Raw genomic sequence first — 24,073 nt, 5'->3', positions numbered from 1 at the left:
ACCTGAGCTGAAGTCAGACACTTAATCAATTGAGCCACCTAGGTGCCCCTCAATTTTTGTCTCACTTTCAATTTTGTCTTAACCTTACCTATATTGCTATAACGTCATCTCTTCTGCTTCAGGTAATCAATGTTGTTTTAACACCATTTACAAGTCTAAACTCAGTTATCCCTTCCATTCTGAATGTACAGCAGATTCCACACCTTTATGACTGTATCCTTTCAACCATCCTCATTTCTTCTTTGCTCTTAGGCTGATCATTCCAGCTGCCACCAGCAAGTCTGCCTTCTTCTTTAGAGAATAACCTAGTCCCGTCCTTCCTGTGCAATACTAATTTCTTCTAAGACACTTACTTGAAATAAAAACATTTTTAAGTCTCAGGATCCAAATATATTTCTATATGCCTGCCCATTTATTTATAAGCTCTGTGAGAGCAGGAACAGAATTTTATTCACTTTTATGTCCTTCTGGCCTAATAAGCCCTCAGTAAATGTTTATTGAACAAATCATTCAATGCCTCTGGCCAGTTATTGAGTAGGCCAACACTGATGCTTGAAGATAACCATAGTGGCTATTTAAGAAACAAAGACTGAACTGTAAAGAGGAAAACAAGAAAAAAGAAAGAAACAAAGATTAATTTGGAATAGAGGTTCAGTGTCAGTCTGAGCAGCCAGAACATAGCAGCTGGACCAACACAAATTATACCTGGTCCAAAGCTGTGTATCTCAAGAATCTTCCCAGACCAATATTATGTAGCCAGGGAATGGCAATTCAAACTATAGACAAAGCAAAAGTGTTTTAATAGAAAACCTCAGGCCATATAGGCCCACTTTGAACCTTATCTATTCCTTCAATGATACATTTTACAAGAGCAAGGAAGACAGTTTTTATTTTACAACATTTAATTTAATTTATTGCTCCTTACATAGTTATGTGGAAGAAAGTTTTACAAAATGCTTGACTGTAGGGGAGTATAGGTGGCTCAGTTAGTTAAGTGGTCAACTCTGGATTTTGGTTCAGGTCATGATCTCATGAGTTTGAGCCCACATCAGGCTCTGCGCTCACAGCAGCAGAGCCTGCTTGGTATTCTGTCTCCCTCTCCCTCTGCCTCTCCCCCATTTGCTCTCTAGATCTCTATTTAAACAAATAAAAAATAAAAAAATAAAATATAATTAAAATGATTGACTAACACAAATTAGTATAATGTCTAAAATAGGAAAAGTGTATACATATATATGTATATATACACATATATATACATATACATATATATGTGTGTGCATATATACATATGTATGTGTGTGTATATATGTATATATATATATATGTGTGTGTATATATGTATATATATATATGTATAAAATAGGAAAATAAAATTCAATAGCCCTCCTGGCTTTGCTAAGGTTAATAGTGGAATTAAAATGCAAACAGGAATGAATTGTATAAGATAGTATGTGTCTCACTGTTTATTTCCAACTCAGTCACTTGGGATTTTACAGTTAAACTATCCTGCTGCTTTAAATTTAGAAATTCCATTTCTAGGGCACCTGGGTGGCTCACTCAGTTAAGCATCCGGCTTTGGCTCAGGTCAGGATCTCAAGGTTTCTGGAGCCTGCTTCAGATACTGTCTCTCTCTCTCTCTCTCTCTCTCTCTCTGCCCTTCCCCACTTGATGTCTCTCTCTCTCAAAAATAAGTAAACATTAAAAAAAAAAAGAAATTCCATTTCTACTCTAAGATTCCTCATTACAATACTCTGAAGATGTTAACTACTACTACTAAATGTTTTAATCTTATAGAACCAAGTGGGTACGAGAGTGGGCTCTAGAGCTGGACTGCTGATGTTCTAATCCCAGCTCCTCAATTATTATGTACATGACCCAGGACAAGAGTCCTATCTCCTCTCTCCCTCAATTTTCTCATCTGTCAAGTAGGCATAATAATACTCCCTGCTATTTTGATGGCTGTTTATATGGGTTAATATTTGTAAAACTCTTAAAACTGTACCTAGTACATTCTAAGTGTTATACAAAATCAGTAGGGAATTTAGGGGATTCGATGAATATTTGGGATTTTCTCTCTGCCCCTCCCCTGCTTGCACTCTCTCTCTCTCAAAATAACTAAATAAACCCCCCCCAAAAAAATCAGGGAATTTAGGGGAAAAAAAAACTATACAAGATACTTCACATCTTTTTTCACTAATGTAGAACAAAATGAAGGAGAAAAAAAGCCAGCTCTGTGCCCCTGTTGGAAGCTCCCACTGGAACTAGAACCCCACAGTTGTAGCTCCAAAAGAGTTGTGTGTCCATTCATTCAATATTTTGAGAGCCTAGTATGTGCTGTAACTGACCAGGAATCAGACACACCCTCTGCCCTCAAAGGCCTTGCAGTGGGGTTAGAGATCAGAACTCTAATCTACTTTTTCACAGATGAGAAAACTGAGGTCCAGAGAAGTTATGCCTTGCTCAAGGTCACACAGCAAAATATCATCAGAGGTGAGACCAGAGCGTTTCCCACAACTCAGTTCAGAACTCTTTTCCAATTGACCACCCCACCCTTTTGAGGGTCACATCTCAGCTACTATTTGAGATACTACCTAGTTTTCATGACCCTCCCTTCTGTGCACCCACTGTCACCCTCGCTCCCAAACCTGGAGCCTAGGATTTAGAAAAGAAAACGGTGAGCCCTGAAGAGAAAGTCACACACTGGGTATTTTGAACCATCCTCTGCAAGAAAAGGAAAGGTTACTCTGGTCTCCCAGCATTAACTCTTCCTGTGCCGGAGAGGTTGAGGCCGTTTAAAAACAAAAAACCTGAGTGGTCTCACTCAGGACCGAAAGGGTAGATCCCCGCCCCCTGGTAAAGCAGCGAAGACAGATGGGGAGCCACCTGTCAGAGGACTGTGGGCGGGGGCCGGGACCGAGAGGGCCGCGGGACCAGAGGGTGAGCGCCGCTGAGCGCACGCTCAGAGCAGACAGTTCGCAGGAGGCAAGAGATGATGGTCTAAAACCCTGGGAGCTGACGGCCAGAGCGGGAGGAAAGGTAGTCACGGAAGGGAGGCAGAGCTACAGGAGGTGGGGGATCCTGGAGGTGACAGCAAGGAGAGTACGCAACCGCGAGGGGCAGCTCCAGCGAGGACGCCGGGCGGTCGGGCGAGAGAAGGCAGGGCAGCGCCGCGGCGCTGCGGGCGGGCTCCGCCAGGGCGAGGGGTGCCATGTCTCGAGAGCGGCCCCCCCGCACCGACATCCCGCGCAACCTGAGCTTCATAGCCGCGCTGACGGAGCGTGCCTACTACCGCAGCCAGCGGCCCAGCCTCGAGGAGGAGCCGGAGGTGGAGCCAGGCGAGGGCGGGACGCGCCTCGGGGCCCGGTCCCGAGCTCACGCTCCGAGTCGGGGTCGCCGGGCCCTCTCTGCGCCAGCCGGAGGCGGCGGAGTTCGGGTGCCTCGCAGCCGCAGCCCCGACACCCGCAAGAGAGTGCGTTTCGCCGACGCGCTTGGGCTGGAGCTGGCCGCGGTGCGCCGCTTCCGCCCCGGAGAGTTGCCCCGGGTGCCCCGCCACGTGCAAGTTCAGCTGCAGAGAGACGCCCTCCGCCACTTCGCGCCGTGCCAGCCTCGCGCCCGCGGCCTCCAGGTAGGCGGGCGGCATCGGCACGCCCCTTCCCCGGCACCTCCCCTACCCGGCCGCAGCAGGCGGCCGATTTATCAAGGAACACCCATCTCCATCCCTAACCCTAGGCTTGTTCTCGCTCATCCCTTTTGGTGCCACTCTCCCAGCTGGGCTCCACTCCGACTGCTGGACGCCGGGGTCCGCTTCGGATTGGTCCAGTGCCTCACCCTGACCCCGCCCCCTGTCTCTCCTCTCCTCCCCACCCCCTCAGGAGGCGCGCGCCGCCCTAGAGCCGGCCAGCGAGCCCGGCTTCGCCGCCCGCTTGCAGGCGCAGCGCATCTGCCTGGAACGCGCCGAGGCGGGCCCGCTGGGCGTGGCCGGGAGCGCGCGTGTGCTGGACCTTGCCTACGAGAAGCGCGTGAGTGTGCGCTGGAGCGCCGACGGCTGGCGGAGCCAACGCGAGGCCCCCGCCTCCTACGCCGGTCCGGCCCCGCCCCCGCCGCGCGCGGATCGCTTCGCCTTCCGCCTTCCGGCGCCACCCATTGGGGGCGCCCTGCTTTTCGCCTTGCGCTACCGCGTGACCGGCCACGAGTTCTGGGACAACAACGGCGGCCGTGACTATGCTCTACGGGGGCCCGAGCACCCCGGGAGTGGCGGAGCCCCGGAGCCCCAGGGCTGGATCCACTTTATCTGAGACTCCTGCGGCCGACGGCGCAAAAAGCAAAGGCACCCAGGGGCCGGGGGAGCCCGAAGATTTGGCTGGGAAGAACGAAAGAAACCGAAATTGGCTGGGAGCTGTCCAAGAGAGTCAAGTGGGGGAGGGCGAGGAGGACGGGAGAATTCAAAGGGGTGTGGGAGTGGGCGGAATCGAGGAAGGTCGGGAGGTGGTGGAAAACATTAGTTGGATGTGAGTGTTAGTAACCCAACGCATATAGGAAAGAAAACCAGAAAAGGCTCTGGGGGGATTAGGGAAAAAAAAAGCCAAGATGGGGGTTGATGATGATGTCCTATTCCGTGAGCTGGCGCTGGGAGAAAGTAAGTGGGTTCGTCAGGCCTAGGAAGTTGAAGGTTAAGGTTATCTCTTTGGGATTGAGGAGGTATTATGTTTGAAATATGAGCCCACCCTACTGAAGTCATTTGGAGTGCCAGCTCATTCCCTCTCTTACCCGCCTTTGCCACCTCAGGTCCCTAGCCCTGCCCATCCTAAGCTTTAACTCAGCCATAATTGCCTTGCTTAAGTCCCAGGATAAGTCCCCTGTTATTCCCGAAGATCCCAGGCTTCTTCCTTCCCTGACTGGCTGGGGAGTGGTGGCAGACCCCCGCCGCCCCCAGGCAGTCCTGGGGATTAAAATGAAGGCAAAACCAACTCCAGGCCTGTCCTTGTAGCCAAATAATGCCGTGCCTGAGGAGTTGGTACACTCAGGGGCTTCCAGAAAAATGCCAGCCTTACCTTTCTGGGGTGCCTTTTAATGGCCCCTAAGCACTTTATGGAATGCATTTGTCAAGGAACAGTGAGTCACAAGAATCACTCTAATTCTGCCTCAGAAGGAAAGAGTCACTGACTAGCTGTATTACTTTGGGCAATGTTACTTCACCTCTCTGGGCCCCAGTCTCCAACTTGGGAAATTAGATTTTGATTAAGTGGTCTCATACAGCCGATTCTTGCTCTGACATTTTATGATCTACTGAGTGGCAGAGTGTGGATGAGAAGCCACATTCTCCAACCTACAGTTGGAGTACCACAGGTCAGAACACAAAGCATCCCAGCATTGGATTGAGGCCAAGGATGGGTCCTCCAGTTTTTGACACAGATACTCCAGAGGCCAATAAGCATCCCATAACCAGCTTGCAGCCTTATGGTATTCCAACACCTTTTTCAAACTGCAGCTCATCCTCTGCCCCTTGCCTTTTGCTCTTGCCCCTACAGACTCCCAGTCTAGGTGCTCTGAGACAGCTTTGAGTAGGTGCATCTCTGTTGGGGAAAATGATGTTTGGGAGCCCCAGAGATGAAAGGAAACAATGTTGAGGCTCTCTTGAGGATAAAGAATTATAGATATAAGAAATGGAGAACATTTCAAATAAAAAAACAAAGCTACTGAATAATTAAGTGGCACCAGAAGATGGCAGTGTGTTCTATACCCTGAGCAAGTAAAATGGGAAAGCAGGACTCTTCTACCCATTCACAGTCATGCCTTAGGTCTCCCCTCCTGGTTAACCTCTACTGGTAGTTTTTCCTTTCCTGTTACCCTATTCCTAAGCTCTTTGCCTTTTTGTTTGTTTGTTTCTCTCATCACTTTCACTCTTTTAGCATATAGGGTATTTACCTTTGTTTTCTCTTTTCCATTTGTCTCCCTCTTCATTCTTGTTGATCTCTGCTGTTCCTTCTCCCTCCAGAAGGGGTGGAGAACCCACTTCCTTTTCTCCAAGACCATGGTTGATCCACCTTCCTCCCTCAGGCTCCTTCTTGACAGTCTTCTAGAAAGGAGAAGAGGGAAAAGATGCAGTTCGTGATGCACATGAACAACTGCTCCCAGGTAACCAGCTCCCTGCACCCTTTTCTATCTGTTAACTAATTTCTCAAAAATTTCTGAATCCCCCTCCTCCTTATTACTAAGAGAGTGCATGCACAAAAGCCCATACATGCATTTAGAACACAGTATGGGGGCTAGTTACCTGCCCCTCCTGTCCAAAGCCTTAGTCCTTTGAAGGAAGATGGCCGAAAGAGAGGAACTCCAAGTCACTTCTCAAAGAAATGCTGGCTTAAACATCATCCTTATCTAATGAAGAAAACAAAGAATTTCATGCATCTTGTGGAACACCTTCAGGTCAAAGTACCAGCAGAGTGAAGAAAGAAACTGCTAGAAGCCACAAAGCAATGCGCTTTTTAGTCATCAATGAAGAGCCCAAGGGAGGTTGATGGAGAGGGAGACTGGGTTGAGGCTCAGTGTATAATAATCTCTTGCCTAATGTGTATGCGTTATTATTATGTTGTATTAACAATCATAATAGCTCATATTTACTTATCTGCTAAAATCTGGTGTCTTGCATGCAATACAACCTTCAAAACAACCCTATCAGTTGAGTAATATCCCTATTTTAGAGCTTAGGAAACAGCTCACAAAAGCTCAGTAATTTGTTCAAGATCACATAGCTAGTAAATGGCATAGCTGGGATTGTGAACTCAAGATATCTCCAGAGGTTCTGTGCATAACCATTTGATTATAGTTCTTCCTTTAAAAACAAAACTGACAACTTTGCCATATATAGTCTCTTATTAGGAAAAGACCACAGTTTCTAACTGCTCTGCCTTCCTATCCTCCCAGTCTCCTGAACTGGCATAGAGAAGGCAAAGCACTGAGGGGTCCCAAGTTCCATCCAGGAGCTTGCTGCTGTCTCCTGTACCAGTGTCCCAGCTCTGCAGAATCGGCAAGGGACCATCCTGCCTGCCTGCTAGAGAACTTGGGAGCCCACCTGAACTCCAGCTTTTCCATATTGGGATTCTCTCCTGGCCCTAACCAACTCTCTACACGTGTTGGTGTCTCATGCCCCTTTCCACTCCCCGAATAGTTTTGAACTGACCAATCCCTAAAGTTTCCACTAGAAAGTATCCCTGACTAGGACAATTGCTGAATGGTCTGTGCTTGGACCTTCTCTGCAAGCCCTGGTATTACTGAGTAGATAAATGTAAACTGGTTGGAGATGGAATGAAGAATAATCCATTTTTCCCTGAGCTTTCTCAGTAAGAAGTACCATGGCTCACCCACCCCCCATTCTCAGCTTTATGGAGCCAACACATGAATCTTCTAGTTTTCCCATATAGAGCTGCCCCAGGGCCTGGGAGTAAACTGACAGTCTAATCTGATATGGGAAACACTAGGGAGTTTGGTGGAATCTTTAGGAAGGTATGTGTTAGGCATTGGGATAGGGACTTTCCCCTAAAGGCTGATGACTATATGAACAGGAGCAATTTGGTGTATAACGTGTCAGCCATAGATGAGGAAGTGTTATATAAGAAAAAACATTACGCTGGTCAGGGGCTTGGGTCCTTGAAGCAACACAGCTGGACCACTTTGCCTGTTTCTCCTATCCAGATCTTAGATATCTTCCTACACTTAGCTGTCTGATAGCCTTCCTTGTTCTTTTGTTTCTCTTCATGAATGTAGCGCATCATTTATTGTCACAATAAGCCATAATTTCTGAACTCTCCAATCTAACTCCCACATTTTCCTGCTTCTAACACCTGTGTTTCTCTGGAGCTTCTCTGGATCCTTGCAATCCAAAGGTCATAGAATCAGAGACCAGGAAAAACTTGTCTTTAGAGATTACTGGGTCCATGCTCCACTACAGATGAGGACACAGGTCCAGAGATGAGAAGTGACTTCAGCAGGGTCAGAGAATTTGTTAGTGCAGCTCAAGATGGGTCTTACCCTCAACCCTTCTGCACACATGCCATTCCTGGGCTATAAAACAGGCCTCTACATAGTCAGATCTGCGATTTTTCATGGCAAGGGATAATATCAGAAATGTTTCATTTTCTCCTGCTAGTTTCCATTCCCTTCCCCATCCAGGCATGAAAAGAAACAAAAGGCACTTGTAGTTTTCTTTGTTTTCCCAGCCTTGGCACTTCTTTGGGTGATATTGCTGAGGAACAGTGAAGTTGCTAAAAACATGGTATAAACCACCCATTGACTAACCTGGAGAGGAAATTAAAGTTTGCTTTGTGAATTCCCCCAAACCACTGTTCTCATCAGGCCCTCCCAGAGCATCCTCATACCGTTCACAGTGTAGCCATGTTCACTGGGCCCCAAACCCACTAGTTCTGTGCCTCACTTCAGCTTCCACATGCAACTACCCTTCCTTCTGGATAAAAGACCTCATATGTGAAATAAAGTCAAAATATGAAAGTATATCATATAATATTGAGAAATTGTTTGTTTGGGGTGGAGGGTGGCAAGAAACCCAGAGGCAAGATTCCTCTCTCCCAACCCCCATTTCTTGGTCATCTCATTTCTCTACTTGCTGGTGTCCTATGGCTATGCAAAAGTTGGATGGGCAGAAGATATGGAGGAGTTGGACAGCCCTGGGATAAGACACCCCGGTATAATCCTGCCACCATTTTGGGTAGTGGTGGGAAAGTTATGAGGGTCCAGCTTTAGTTCCCTGGCACCCAGTGCCAATTCCTGGTGCAGTTAAAGGGTACTGCTTGGGTAGAAGCCCTATGTTTCCCCTTGGGTGGGGTGGGGTGGCTATTCTTCCTTAAGGAGGCAATCTAAGTTACATTTCTCCTTAAGCACTGGAGGGAAGAGGAAAGCCCTTTTCTCTATCAAGGGCAACCCTAAGGCAAAAGATGAGAAATATGATGGAGAGGGAAAGCAAGGACCTCTGTCTAATCCAGAATGCAACAATAGATTAAAGTGAGGTATCCTTGAAAAAATTAAGTTCTAACATAAAATTGATTTCTATCACCTGAACGATGAGAAAATTCAATTACCCACAAAGTAACGAGACGACATTTCTAATAGGGAAGCCCTAGCCTGAGAAGAATCAGAGGCCTCTGCATTACATCATAATGGCCAAGTTGTGATGTCACTGCAGAGCACCCATACTTATATTGTGAAACCAGATAGGCTAAAGGGTAGAGTCAGCATGAGGAGCAGACACCCAAGGAGAGGTAAGTGGGGGTGTTGCAGGAGTTTTCTCCGGCTTATTGCCTAAGGTCCCTCTGTGGCCCTAATGTCTTTCCAGACATCTCACATCTTAGTTTAGTGGTAGGTCTTTCTGAAATCCTTTCACAGACTCCTTCACTGCAGCTTTTGATATCCCAGTTCCTCAAGACTTGAAGTTCTGATTGGTTAGCACTCAGCTTTTGTATTTCTCAGGAGACAAGGCACAGAACAGTGGAGGATGGTTCCCCTAAATGAGGCAGAAACTCACCATATCCATTTGGGTAGTCCCAGAGGTAGATCGAAGTTTTTGGGTGCTTGAAACATACAACTTTCAGAGCCTTTTGCAAAGAAAAATAAATGCATTAGGCCCAACAATGAAAGTGCTTTAGAATGAGAAAATATAAATTATAATTTTTATTTTATTTTTTATTTGTTTACTGTTTATTTTTTGAGAGAGAGAGAGAGAGAGAGAGACAGAGTGTGAGCAGGGGAGGGGCAGAGAGAAAGGGAGACAAGGAATCTGAAGCAGGCTCCAGAGCCTGACGCAGGGCTCAGACTCACAAACTGTGAGATCATGACCTGAGCTGAAGTCGGACGCTTAACCGACTGAGCCACCCAGGTGCCCCTAAATTATGATTTTTAAAGAGCTGACAAATATAACATAAAATCAAGAAAAATAACACAATTTTTTAAGTGTCTACTTAACATATTTTTTTACAATTTTGTTTTTGGCTGCATGCTCTTTAATATTTTTTCATATGATGCTTATATATATAATGTTTTCTATAAGGAGTATAGAAAGGTAATTCAGTCTTCTACATGATCACTTTTTAAAAATTCTTAGTGATTTAGAAAATGTTCACCTTCGCACTTTATAAGTGGTAATGTCATAATTTTTAGGATTTTTGTCAAACTTGAAGAAAACACTCAAATTTCTTTGATATTTGTGGTGTAAAATTTCAGAGCACTTCAAATTTGTAATGATTAATGCCATATACTCTGAATTGTTGACATTAGGATTATACCTAGAAGTTATATGTATTAGTCTGCTGGAGTTGCCATACAAAATACAACAGACTGGGTAGCTTAAACAACAGAAATTCTCCTACAGTGTAAAGGATAGAAGTCTGAGATCAAGGCATTGGCAGAGTTGACTTGATTCTGAGGTTCCCCTCCTTGGCTTATAGACAGACATCTTCTCCCTAGCTTCTCATGGTCTTTCCTATGTTCATGTCTGTGTCCAAATTTCCTATTGTAAAGACACCAGTCATATTGGGTTAGGACTCACCCTGAAGACTTCATTTTAACTTAATTACCTCTTTATAGACCTTATTTCCAAATACACTTACATTCTAAAGTACTAGGAATTAGGACTTTACTATATGAATGGGGGGGGAACAACACCATTCAGCCTATAACACTATGCTTAATATTAAACTACTTACTAATAAACTACTAACCCCAAACTAAATGTATCCTCAAATTAACTTCCCTAGCCAATCCCCAAATATCCATGGCATTTCCACTGCCACCTGACAAAAGAAGAAGTGTAATGGAGGGGAAGTCAGAAAGAAAATGGACCTCAATCTTAACCAATTGCAGTTTAAATATTTTTTTCAAAATATTTTACAAAAAGCCATGACCACATTATCACATTGCTGGGGCTCTAGTGCACCTCCAGTGCTTTAGAAGAGGTCTGTGCAAGGGATGGTCCTAAAAGTTCAGTTTCTTTACCTATAGGGTAAATGTGTCTCTTGTCAGTCCTGCTAGTATCTGAACCATGCAAACAGAAACAGAATTTTCACCAAAGATGGGGGATTAACATCTCTACATTGAGGATAACATGAGTCCCCACTCTTCTGCACTAGTCCCAGGAAGAGCTGGGAGGGTTAGTGTCTTGCTAAAGGTGAGGCCTTCCTTTCTCTAATATTGTCAGCCTGGATCTCTTCCTCTCTTCCAATCCCCACCACAGGACACTCCATCTTCTAAAGCTTTAGGGTGAAATCCACATCAAAGAGGGAGGCTTCAGCCTGTACTCCAAAACTAGGGCAGAAGAGTTTCTTCTGTCCTTGGATTTTCCTTCTCCTAAACCTGTCTTCAATTCTGCTCCCTACTTCTGTCTTAGGAGCGTGTTTCTGAGAATTGAAAGGTGGCACTTTTGCCCACCTTTCATATTTCCAAGCCCATGATCAGTGATGCCCAGAATGCCTAACTGAATCCTCTAGGGACTGGCACTATGTTCCCACAGACATTGCCTGCCTGACTTTCCAACCAGATAAGCATGTCAACCAGACAACCCAGTCTTGTTATTTTTTTAGATTATGAAAGAACAACCTCTCCACTGAAAACTGAGGGCTACTGCTGCCTACAATGTTTCACTTTTCCTTTCATCACTTACAAACCATTGGGGCATTGTAGTAGTCATGATTTAGGACAAACTTTGTATATACCACCAGCCCTGGCTTAAACCCTGAGGGATCAGAAGTTTCTAACTCTAAAGCTGAGTATATATATCTTTGCTTTTTTTACTCCTATGATATTTTTGCCGGATACCAGTTTGAAGGATGTAGGGCTGGCTCTTAGAAGTTTAGTTTTATTAAATGTAATGGGGCTGGGGGCAGGCAGGGGTAAATACAGGGATAGTAACATAAAATAGGGCTCAATGCTGAAGAGGAAATAAATTCTTTCTTTCTTTCTTTCTTTCTTTCTTTCTTTCTTTCTTTCTTTCTTTCTTTTCTAGGAAATAAATTTCTGATGTCCGACAACCTTGAAAGAGCTCTAGACCTTAAATTGGAGTAATAATGAGTAGTGGTGTTTTGGGGGAGTATATAGAGAGGGGTGAGGTCTATCTGCGGAATACAGGTCAAAGTCTGAATTTTTTTTTTATAAATTACTGTGGCTATATAAGCTATTAAGTGACCTAAATAGGCAAGAAGACAGTTTCAAAGACCATCTTGAGAACAAAAGAATCACTTCAGAAAGTACCATTCCCAAGTTTTAGTCGAAGACGGAGAATCCTAAATATACAAACTTTTGGCCCAGAACTTCGGTGTGTGGACTACCACTTTGGTGAAAAGTCCATTTCATTGCCATCCCTTTCTAGACAAGAGAAAACCAAGGTCCCCAGATATGAGGTGGAGTTCCAGGTCCTCTTCACTGGGACAGAAAGGGGACCTGGGGATCTGGTAGGTCCCAAACAAGTGCCCCCTTCTGACACTTCGTCTTTGGGAACACCTGTGCAGTGTTCCGAAGGCGCCGGACAGCTAGGATCCTCGTCTTTCAGGTGGCAAGACATTTGATCCATCTGTAGAACAAGTTCCCGGTTGCTCTAGGCGCTACATTTACAACGACGCTGCTGACGGCGGTTGGGCCCTCGGCTGGGCGGGCGCGGCTCAGCTCGTGCGTAAGTCTGACAAGGGGGTGCTGAAAAAAGTCTTCCTTCAGGAGGAACAAATAGGGAATAATTGTAAGGCAATTCAACAAACTGCTGTGAATTCCCAGGGGAATTTCGGGACGACCAGGGCTAGCAGGGCTCCGAAGGTCCGGCGCGGAAAGGTCGAAGGCGGGGGGAGGTACCATTCACAGCACCCTGGCCCCGGGGGACATCTTCCCTGCCCCACGCAGCCAATAGCCACCCCGGCTGAAGCCGACGCAGCCAATAGCCGACTTCAGCCGAGACTCACGCAGCCAATGGTCGGCCCAGTGCGTTCCGCCAGTGTCCGCCTGCCTGCGTCTACCAATCCGGACTCGGGCCACCTTGGCACCGCCCCTGGAGCACCCCCCACCCATCCGCCCCGCCCCCAACTCGCTCGAGCAGGGTTGGGCTTAGACGGGCGCGCTCTCGGGGACAGGGGGGGCAGTCCCGGTCCCGGCCCTCCGCGCGGGTGGGCTTGGAGCAGGCCGCACCGGGCGGGAACCCCACTCCCACCCCGGAGGCCCCCTGCCCTTTCTCCCCCTTTCCCCCCGGCCCATGGTGCGAGGCTGGGAGCCGCCGCCCGGGCCGGACCGCGGTGAGTGATCCCCAGCCCCTTCGACTTCCCCTCCTAGCCCCTGTACGATCTCCGACCTCCGGAGCCCCATCCCCGCGCTGGGGGGAGGAGGATTCTAGGCTCGAAGTCGCCTGGTTCTCTCTTTCTCCTCTGGACTTTTCGGTTCCCTGTTGTAACTGGGGGAGGGTGAGTGGGTGTGTAGGGAGGAGGGGAAGGCTGGATTGGGACGGTCTCGGCGAGGGGAGGATTGAGATTCGCCTGCTCCCTGGGGCTCATCGCCCCAAGTGCAGCAACTTTTTGTTCTCTGACCCAGTTTGGAGCCTTGTAGACTGCCTGCGAAATGGAGGATAGGAGAAACGTTTCCTTCCCAGGCCTCCACCTCCCCCCACGACTACCTCCTGGCGACCTCAGCACACGCACAGAAATCTGGCCTTACTTCTGGGGAGCAGTGGCCTTTGGGAATGAAAGGTTTGGGAGAAACTGCCCCTGACCCCCCTACCCAGCCATACTCAGAAAACAAACCAGGAAAAAGAACCCAAATCCTCAGAGGTTCCTGGTTTTGCGTCCTAATATGAGACTTCTAAACTGAAAGAAGACTCAAGCTGAGACCTGTTTGGTAATGTGGGCCCAGATCAGGAGATCTTTTACATACAAACCTCCTTCTCACCATACATTTGAAGCCCTTTTATATTATATGATTAGGACAGGTAGATGGCAATGATTTGAAAAAAAAAAAAAAGCCAGTTAAACTTGGGAATTTTTTAAATGATGCATACATCTCTTAAGCATTGTCATTAAAAGTATATTCATTTCACCAATCTTTTGGGGTAATATCCAGGCGTTTTCTTTATAAGTCTGCTGACTGGAGTTCCCAACTGCCTTTCTGGTATAAACTACACAAGCAAATCTCAAATCTGGCTGCACCCTGAGAACTTTTAAAAGTACTGATGCCTGAGCCCCAGTCCAGACTAATTAAGTCAGAATGAGGAGGAAGGTTCCCTGGTTTAAATTTCCCAGGTAATTCTAATGTGCCACTGCCTCTCATCATCTATGATTTCCAGGTTTGGTTTATTTAAAATGGAGTGAGAATTTAAACACTTTTGAAGCAATCTGAATGTAGAATACTTTTGAGATTTTTAAGTCCCCTGCCCCTCCAATCTTTTACAGTTGCCTACTATTCCCAACTCAACAATTGTACACTCGTTGTATTATGTCTTTCCAAAGCATTTGACTTTGTTTTCGTAGAAACAATTTTTAATGCACTAGTTTTTCGTAGGTTTATGTGATATTTAATTATGTTATTATATAAATAAAAAATACAAACAGGCATAAACAGGTTTGGAATCATATACAACTTGGCCCAAGCACACAGGGCAGCTGAAAGAAGCAGATGATTTTGGCACACTAGAGAGTAGCCTACCAGGCTCTAGGATGTAGCACACTGTGGGTATTGGTCATATAATCCAGTGGGTCAGTTAAGCCAGGCTCCTGGCCCAGCTGAACACCCCTCCCTTCCACTATCTCCAACTAGTATCACCAATACCCAGTCCCTTCTAGACCTATTTAAATTCTGTCGAGTCTTTCCATCCACTCTTTCCATTCATTCACATCAAGATGTATGTTACTCTTTAAGCAATTACCATCGCTGCCTTTTTATTCAGTTGGGAGGACATAAGGCAGAGGTTCGTAACCTGGGCTTCTGGGCAGTGAGCCCTCTGAGATTATATATATATGTTTGGATGTTTATTGGGGGGGGTGGGTAGTCATAACTTTCTGAGGGTCCATACCTTTATCTGATTTCCAAAGAAGTCCATGACCCAAAAAGTTGAGAAACATGTAAGTTGAATACCACTAAAAATTCTTTAAGGCCCTTAAAACTATCACCAAAACACATTTCAGGCAGCACTGCAGTTCTGTGAATAAAGATTTAGGGAATTTACGCAGGATCATATCTAGTCTCTCATTTGAACTGTCTCCTGCTTTAACCATAAGCCTAATAAAATCAAGCCTAAAGTTGTGAACACCTTTTTCCTAGGATTGTATGGACCCTACATGAAGTTTAAGGCAGTCCATTCTTTTCTGCCATCTGTCCACGGGCATGGAAAGCCCAAAGGGAAAGAGGGGTGTATCCTCTATGTTTTTCTGATTATATTTTTTATTAGCTACTTAAAGTAGCAATAGGGCAAATCCAACATATTCAGTAAGGATCAAATTTAGTAATTATTCAGAATTGATAATCCCACCATTACTACCATCTCTGCCCACAGGAGTCCTTTTTTCTCCAGTTTTGATTTCCCTTCTTTTTCTAACCTCTCCAAATGGAGGCACAAGAACACAAGACCCCATAGTGCCTTCATGGTGGTTTTGATTACTGTGGGGCCTACCCTCTTTGTTAATACCTCTCATGAGCCACTCTCTGATTGTAGCTTCTTCCTATGCCAAAGCAGATTCTTCCAGGGAGGCACCAGGTAGCTATACAGCTGTGCCTTAATTTAAGCCACCAATCTATATCAGGAAGTCTTCCACAATTTGTGTTTTGTGTAATTGGAAAACTAGATGTATATAGTACACCAAATATGGTATTTGTATTACTACATGTTATATTGAAACATCAAACTGATGTCATGAGAATCTGGAGGATAGCAACCCACATGAATGAAAGCAAAATGCTTCCTTGTAAGGCTTATAGCTGTGCCTGCCTTATTTCCTGTCTGGCAGTCTTCATCCTTACACTGGACTGCTTTCTTCCTTACGCTACATTTTTCTCATATCTAAAATGTTATTGTGTCCTTAAAAAACAAGACACAAATAAGGTTAGTAGATGTCAAGTGTTGCAGTCATTAAGTATTGTCCAGCTTAAAATTGGTGGTGTTCCTGGTGGGCCACAATGTCTAAATGGTAGTTTAGCACCTAGCTGTGCAAGCATTTGTTCATAGGCCACGTAGCTATGTCTGGGATGAACCTACAGGGTGAAGGCAGAGCTACTACTAAATTGGCAATTCATCTGGAAATCAAAAAGGATTTATATCCAAATTACGGATTCAATTCTCCTAAAGCTGTTGTTTTCATCCTTTTTTTTTTTTTTAAACAACAAAATCCATTCGGGAATTCTATCCAACTCCCAAAATATGGAAAGCATAAAATCATATATACCCTAGTTTCTTCCACTGCTCATTAGAATTAGGACCCTGCAAAAACAGATAGAAAACAAGGATTTTAAAGAATTCAGCCTTGGCTGCATTTCCCTCCTTGTGTCTAGAAAAGGAGCATTACCATATATCAGAATCACCCTGTGAGGCTGAAGTCAGGAGGAAAGCTATTTGTTGAGCCTTTACTTTGTTCTAGGCATCATGTCAACTGCGTTTTTTTAATTTAGTCATAAACTTGCAAGGAAGGTGCTGTTCTGACCTCCTTTTTTTCTGATGGGAAACTGAGGCTTAATGAAGTTAAATAATTTGTCCAAGGACAGCAGCATTCTGGGAAGTGGTGGAGCTGCAATTAATCTCAAAACTGCCTCACCCTAGGCCTCCACCCCAACAGCTGCTTTAGGCCTTGCCTACGCAGGACACCTAGTGCATAGTAGGTGCTTGGTAAAAATATATAACTTTACATACACTTGGCACTGTATGCATTTTTTACACATGAAGAAACTAAAGCTCATTTAGCAACTTGTCCAAAATCACATAGCTGGTAAGTGGCGGAACTGGGATTCAAACTGCAGGTTGGCTTTACTCAAGGATCATATTTCTATCCACTCTGCTATGCTGTCTCTGTTTACCCTCTTAACGTTCTCTTCAAGCTGTATAGCCTTTAGGATCTGCATGGCCTTCGGTTCATTAGATCTGCTTTTTATTTATTTATTTATTTTTTTAAATTTTTTTTTTTTCAACGTTTATTTATTTTTGGGACAGAGAGAGACAGAGCATGAACGGGGGAGGGGCAGAGAGAGAGGGAGACACAGAATCGGAAACAGGCTCCAGGTTCTGAGCCATCAGCCCAGAGCCTGACGCGGGGCTCGAACTCACGGACCGCGAGATCGTGACCTGGCTGAAGTCGGACGCTTAACCGACTGCGCCACCCAGGCGCCCCAGATCTGCTTTTTAAAAGGAAATGGTGACACATCAAAATGCTACCAAATTTTTCTAATCGTCATATAAAATCCTTTGATACCACACTGCACTGTAACTTCCTGGGCTTGAGATTCTTCTCAGTTCATCATGTAGCATATACATAGGAATCCTGTCCCATCCTTAACATATCAGAGGTAAATATTTATAAACTCGGGTGGGATTCCTCTAAGTGGAAAGGGTAACAGATGTGTTAAAGAGTTTCTATTTCTAATGCCCAGACAGGGAGCTGAGTTAAAATTTGGTCAACAGAACTTTCTGGGAAATAACCCAAGCAGGTGTTTCAGGAAGGCCAGAGTCAGGGCCTCTCCCTGCAGCCCCCATACCCACAGACCTGGGAGCAGTGGTGCTGCTGGGGAGCTTGCAGGACCTGGCTGCAATTCCTAATGAATCTGCCTACCTGGCCCTGGGAAGAAAGCTGGGCTGCAGAGATAAGAGCTGCAGGCCCTCTGCCCTGTGTGGAGGAGCTGTTACAGTCTGAAGGAGCTCTTCCCAATTCCCCCTGAGAGACACTGAGCTGTTGAAGAGACAAAGGCTGGGGGGGAGGGGCTAACCTTTGTTCCGTGGAGGACTTGGAGGTGGAAACAGTTCCCTCTCTCTACCCCCAAAGACCCAGGGGGAGTAACCCCATTTATCCCAGATACCCTATCAATTATCCTACAGAGAGAAAATAAAGCTTAGCAGATTTGGGTTTAGGGCTTGAAGGTACTATCATTCCTCTGCCTGCAGGACTTCACCACCAAGAAGAGAAAAGGAATGGGGGTGGGGGCTAGGCAGAAGGACAGTACTATCTGTCCTGCCTTCTAGAAATTCCTCTCTTGGATTCCCCATCTGTCTCCACATTCTAGAGGTAATCATAAATTGTCAGGAGCTAAAGCATTCGCATCAGTTCTGAGATTACTGCACTTCATGTTTTTGTGGTTGAGTTTCCATTTTGTGACTCCTGTTCCATGATCTTAGAGGGTGAAGTGAGTTTGCATCAGAAAAATAAAGGCAATATAAGGATGTGTGTTCCTCCTTAACCTCTAAAGACAGATTTCACTAGTCATGTGACTTGGGGTAATGAACTTCTATGGACTTCGTTTTTTTCCATACATATGATAGGAATTATAACAGGCTCCTAAGGTTATGAAAATTAAATGAGAAATTTTTTTAAAGCACTTTAAAAGCAATCCAAAACAGTACACAATAGACAGTTGATTGTATTGGAGTCCAACATTTTGTTTGGCAGAAAATGAGCAATGGGCTGAAAGAGGAGCCCCAGTGATTGAGCTGTTTCTCTTCTTATTACAGCTATCTCTGAAGGGCACAAGTCAGAAAGCACCATGCCTCCTAATAAAGAGGCCAGCAGTCTTAATAGCTCCCCCGCGGGGCTCATCTGCCTCCCTCCAATCTCCGAGGAGCTACAGCTTGTGTGGACCCAGGCAGCCCAGACCAGTGAGCTGGATGGCAATGAACACTTGCTACAAACCTTCAGCTACTTTCCCTATCCCAGTCTAGCAGACATTGCTCTTCTCTGCTTACGCTATGGGCTGCAGATGGAAAAAGTCAAGACTTGGTTCATGGCCCAGCGCCTCCGCTGTGGCATTAGTTGGTCATCTGAAGAAATAGAAGAGACTCGAGCCCGAGTGGTCTACCATCGGGACCAGCTCCATTTCAAATCCCTTCTCTCTTTTACTCATCATGCAGGGCGGCCCCCTGAGGAGGTGCCTCCTTCTCCAGTGCCACCTCCAGAACAAATGGGTCTTGGAATAGTGCCCTTGACTCTTAGCGAGCCTACCCAGATGAAAGGATTGAAGGTAGAGCCTGAGGAGTCCTCAGAGCTGCTGAGTCACCAGAAAGCAAAGGAACCCCTGATGGCACCTGGCAGTGGGACATTCTCCCACCAATCAGATTTTTGGCAGGATCTTCAAAGCAGTGGCCTCTCTAAGGAGCAGGCAGGCAAGGGTCCCAATCAGTCACATGGCCTAGGTTCTGCTTCCTGGAACCACTCCACAGCTGTCCACCAGCCACGTGCTCGGGATAAGCCCCCACCAATCTCATTACTTGCCAGTAGTTGTAAGCAGGAGTCAGCATCTATTATGACTCCTTCTTCTTCTTCTACCTCTTCCACTTTCCAGGTACTGGCTAATGGAGCTACTGTCACCTCTAAACCCCTCCAGTCATTGGGCTGTATCTCACAGCCACTGTCACCCAATGAACAGGCACTGCCCCCACATCTGGAGCCAGCCTGGCCCCAGGGGCTAAGACATAACTCAGTACCAGGTAGGGTTGGCCCTGCAGAGTACCTTTCCCCAGATATGCAACGCCAGCGAAAGACCAAGCGCAAAACCAAAGAGCAGCTGGCTATCCTCAAATCTTTCTTTTTACAGTGCCAATGGGCACGGCGTGAGGATTACCATAAATTAGAACAGATCACTGGCTTACCTCGGCCTGAGATTATTCAGTGGTTTGGTGACACACGCTATGCTTTGAAGCATGGGCAACTAAAATGGTTTCGGGACAACGCAGTACCTGGTGCCCCTAGTTTCCAGGACCCAGCAATTCCCACACCCCCACCTTCAACCCGCTCCTTGAATGAATGGGCTGAGACACCACCTTTGCCAAACCCCCCACCCCCACCGGATATACGACCCTTGGAGAGGTACTGGGCAGCCCACCAACAGCTTCGGGAAAGTGATATCCCTCAACTGAGTCAGGCATCAAGGCTTAGCACCCAGCAGGTACTGGATTGGTTTGACTCTCGTTTACCTGAGCCAGCTGAGGTGGTGGTTTGTCTAGATGAAGAAGAGGAGGAGGAGGAGGAGGAACTGCCAGAAGATGATGAGGATGAAGAGGAGGAGGAGGAGGAGGAAGATGATGACGAGGATGATGATGTGATCATACAAGACTGAGGGGTGGGGGAGGGGAGGGGAGGTCTGTTACTAAAAGATGAACCAACTTAGTAACTGTTTAAACAAAGAAACCACATTTTTTTAATTACCTTGTGGCAAAGAACTAAAAAGCTTTGTGTTCTTGAGGTTGGGGGATGGGGGATGTAGTGAGGGTGGACCAGGGAGGATGACCATAGGACCCAAAGAGAGGTGGGGATTGGTTGGGCAGAAATCAGGCCTTTAGTCTCGGTGAAGAGAGCGCTAAGGATCTGGTCCAAACCATGGGCTGGGAAACAGTTCTTGCTCTCTTCATGTCCGTTCTTTCCCCTTATTGTACTAAGGAGAGGCCAGACATTGGCCCCACGTCTTTAGTACTGGAAAGGAGGAGTAAAGAATTTTGATTCAATTGATGATTCTAGTGCATCCCCCAGTCTCACCATTTTCCCTGGAATATAAGGCTGCCTCACACCCCTTTCTTCTCTGAGCACGAGTCCGTGCATAATACAGCTGAGAGTCTTAGTGTGTCCCAGTCTCACTACAGGTATTTACTTCATGCACACCAACTTGACGCTGGGTTTTCCCTGCTTCATTACTGAGTTGCACAGGTAGCAGAATGTTTTCACTTCTGATACTGGGACCATTTTGCCTTGTACTTTTTAATCTTTCTCCAAAATCCCTCATTCTGTTCGCTATTTGTCTCAGGGTAAATCTTCCCCATGGAGCTTGTGAAAAAGTTTAATAATTGGGTGGAGAATAATTTAGACTGGATATTTATTGGATGTGGTAACTGGGGGGAAATGTCCTTTTAAAAAGTAGAATTAGGTTACAGAGGGATAGAGGAGAGGGATGATTTCTACTGTTCAGAAGGTGGGTGCAGGTAGGTTGCAGGTTTGGTTTTACAAATCTGAAACTTCCTCCTGCCTAGCTTGACAAAGACTAATTTTTCATCTTTTTGGTGTTGGCTCAATGTGTGTCTATAATAGAGACTTTTTCCCCTCTTTATAGGATCTGTCTTGGGGACAGAGGGACCCTGGTCTTAACTGAATTGATTATTGATGTTTTAGAATGGTTTTCATCAGTTGGAGTCAGATATAAAGATATCAATGGGTTAACCATCTAGAAATAAGAGTGGAAGCCCCAAATTGCTAGAATAATAAAAGGCCAAAAATAAAATTGTTTCTCCTCCACTTTGCCACTTCTATGGTTTAGAAATTAATGGAGCCAAATCTATTAACATTCTGACTTAGTATACTTTTTTTTTTTTTTTTTTTTTTTAAGAATCAGGATATATTGAGGTAGGTTAAAAGAATAAAACTTTAAAAGGCAATACATCAGTATCTTATCACTGGGAAGATTTGTTTCCTATACTGCTATAGGACAGGCTCTTCCCAGTAAAGATGTCTAGAAATACCTTTAAAAATAAACTCAAGAGTTCCAGAAAGGGTAGGGAATGCTAGTTCAGCCTCATGGTCATTCCCAGGACTCCATTTATTTCTGGCAGATGTTTGCTATCTTTATTTTTTTTTTCAAAATTTTTGCTTATGGCCTGCCTGCCACTGGCCAACCCATTTAATTCCTCATTTCTACTCTTTAATACCCAAAGAAGAATACATGTTCCATCTCACTGGTGGTGGTCTTTGCCCATTCCACCATTCTAGAGCTTGTAATATAATACCAATAGAGCTGCAATAACAATAAAAGGACATCTTTATTTTATCTGTGTACCTTAATAAGCTGAAAGTCTGGGTCTCCAGCTGTTACCAGACAGAAAGGAAAATCAACATAGTTAACTAGGCATAGAGGAAACAATAGGCAAACAGAAGTAGTATAATAAATTAAGACAAGGAACAGAGTTGTTTATTAGCTTTGGCAATAGGTGAATACATCCAAAGCTTAAAAAATGAAATCTAGAAATAAAACATACTTAACAAGTGTATGATTTCGCACCTCCAGTGAGCCAAGAATTTTTTTACAATATTTGTTTTAAGTTGTAGGAAATGAGAGAGCTACATATGAGTGTGGGAGAGATCCAAACATCTTCCTGAAGAACTAGCCTTATATAATGCTGATCGTTTTCCTAGGAGGTAATATAGGGTGTATATGGTAAAGAACAAAGCAGATAAGGGTACACGGTGAAATGTGGAAAGAAACCAGAGAAACATTTTCCAAAACCATCACACTTAATGAGTATTGGATGCTATATGCCTTCCTTAAGCAATATATATGGATTGGACCTTGAAGACGATCTATCTGGAAGTAGTCCATGCTTCTCTTGCCCTGGCTAATCCCATCTGTCTCTGTTCGTACAGAGTCTGCAGCAGAGGACAGGAAGGCAGATATGGGCATTTATAACAAAAAGGGCAAATAAGGCCCTCTTAAACCACTTTATGAAGTTTATTAAGACAGCAAACCACCACTGTGCTTCCCCATAGTTTTCTCCATTGCATGATAACTGTTCCAAGATTTGTACTAAGATTTGATACATCTGTGACAAAGCCTTTGTTGCTAATTATGAAACTCTACAACATCTGAGTGGCTTATGGTGATAATAAGGCGGAGTATTTAAAGAACTACTTTGGAAGACCTGGAACCTATGACTACTATGCTGAAATGTGCTTACCAGGGAGGCAGGATTCTTATGCCCTGGGGAGGTGGCACTTAACTTCAATAGCTTTTTTTTTTTTTTTTTTTTTTTTTTTTTTAATCTGACTGAAATTTTCAAAAAATACAAAAGTAAAGTAGTATAATGGACTGATGAGTATCCATCACCCAACTTCAACAAATAGCTCATGGCCAATTTTTTTCATTTCTACTCTCTGCCCCATGTCCACTAGATTATATACTAAAGCAAAACCCAGACAATCCCTTAACTTCCTATTTCTAAATATTTTAGTATGTATCTCCAAAAGATAGACTATTTTTAAAAACAACCACAATAGTAGTATGCCCACACACAAAAACCAAGAATTCCTTAATATTGGGGTGCCTGTGTGACTCAGTTAAGCGTCTGACTTCAGGTAAAGATCTCACGGTTTGTGAGTTAGATCAAGCCCCTGCTGTCAGCTCAGAGCCTGCTTCAGATGCTCTGTCCCCATCTCTCTGCCCCTCCCTTACTGCACACGTGTGCGCTCTTTCTCTCTCAAAAAATAAAAAACATTAAAAAAAAGAAAACAATATCAAATGTCCAACAGGTATTCAGTTTTCAACTTTCTCATAAATGTATGTTTGTGTGTGTGTGTGTGTGTGTGTGTGTGTGTGTGTGTGTGATACAGTTTTAATCAGGCTCCAATAGGGGCCATATGTTTGCAGATGGTTTATATGTCCCTTAAGTCTTTTTTCATCTGTAGGTTAATCCCTCCATTTGTAAGGATCTCAGGGATGTTATTTCCCCAGTGTTGCCTCTTGCGGCTTAGACCCTAATTCCTTGCCAATGAAAATAAAGGGCATTTGGAATATGAGAGCAAAATATTTACCCACCTTAGTATGTCCTTGGGCTCACCAGGAGCTTGGCATGGAAAAGAGCCTAAATATCCTCAAAACCTGGGCCATAAAAGTTAACTTAAAAGGCAAGACTGGACTTGGCATGTAGAGCTCCTTACAAACCTCTCTCCTTATTCCCATGCCTTCTTCCTCTTGTTGCTGACATATCATAGTCCCATAAATTTATAAAGCCTTATTCTAACCATCTCTAGAGAAGTACATGTGATTTTTCCTAGTTCAAGTAGTACCTCTATCCAAAAGATACATTCCATTGAAATACTTTTTTGTGGCGCTTCTGGGAATGTCAGTTGTGTCTACGCGCTTAGTTCACACT

At 44.9% G+C, this 24,073-nt stretch overlaps 3 protein-coding genes across 6 annotated transcripts in view; 2 read left to right on the top strand and 1 right to left on the bottom strand.

The window, feature by feature from the left end:
* The first annotated feature begins 1,651 nt into the window (after positions 1-1,651).
* On the top strand, positions 1,652-12,043 carry PPP1R3E (protein phosphatase 1 regulatory subunit 3E). The gene is made up of 4 exons (XM_045450431.1): positions 1,652-3,628; positions 3,876-4,416; positions 5,999-6,138; positions 12,011-12,043. Exons 1-2 carry the CDS (start codon positions 3,212-3,214, stop codon positions 4,296-4,298), a joined length of 840 nt encoding a protein of 279 aa, XP_045306387.1. The 5' UTR covers positions 1,652-3,211; the 3' UTR covers positions 4,299-4,416; positions 5,999-6,138; positions 12,011-12,043.
* Positions 9,185-22,987, top strand: HOMEZ (homeobox and leucine zipper encoding). 2 transcript variants are annotated; one of them, XM_045450415.1, is made up of 2 exons: positions 9,185-9,275; positions 18,680-22,987. In XM_045450415.1, the coding sequence occupies exons 1-2, from the start codon at positions 9,188-9,190 to the stop codon at positions 20,278-20,280; spliced, it is 1,689 nt and encodes a 562-aa protein (XP_045306371.1). In that variant the 5' UTR covers positions 9,185-9,187; the 3' UTR covers positions 20,281-22,987. The 2 variants fall into 2 exon arrangements, with proteins under 2 accessions (XP_045306371.1, XP_045306372.1); XM_045450416.1 differs by lacking the exon at positions 9,185-9,275 and adding an exon at positions 13,074-13,280.
* The window catches only part of RNF212B (ring finger protein 212B), a 37,164-nt gene continuing 25,343 nt past the window's right edge, over positions 12,253-24,073 (bottom strand). For 2 of the 3 annotated variants that reach the window (XM_045450426.1, XM_045450425.1), the window contains exon 15: positions 12,253-12,708. In XM_045450426.1, the coding sequence (XP_045306382.1) occupies positions 12,550-12,708 (159 nt within the window). In that variant the 3' untranslated portion in view covers positions 12,253-12,549. Of the gene's footprint in view, positions 12,709-22,461; positions 22,572-24,073 lie in introns of those variants that run through there. The other variant, XM_045450427.1, reaches the window with a different exon arrangement.

This window comes from Leopardus geoffroyi, chromosome B3 (assembly GCF_018350155.1).
Source record: "Leopardus geoffroyi isolate Oge1 chromosome B3, O.geoffroyi_Oge1_pat1.0, whole genome shotgun sequence".
NCBI lineage: Eukaryota > Metazoa > Chordata > Mammalia > Carnivora > Felidae > Leopardus > Leopardus geoffroyi.
The sequence above is the reverse complement of the archived record's forward strand: the minus strand, read 5'-3'. Positions and strand labels throughout refer to the sequence as shown.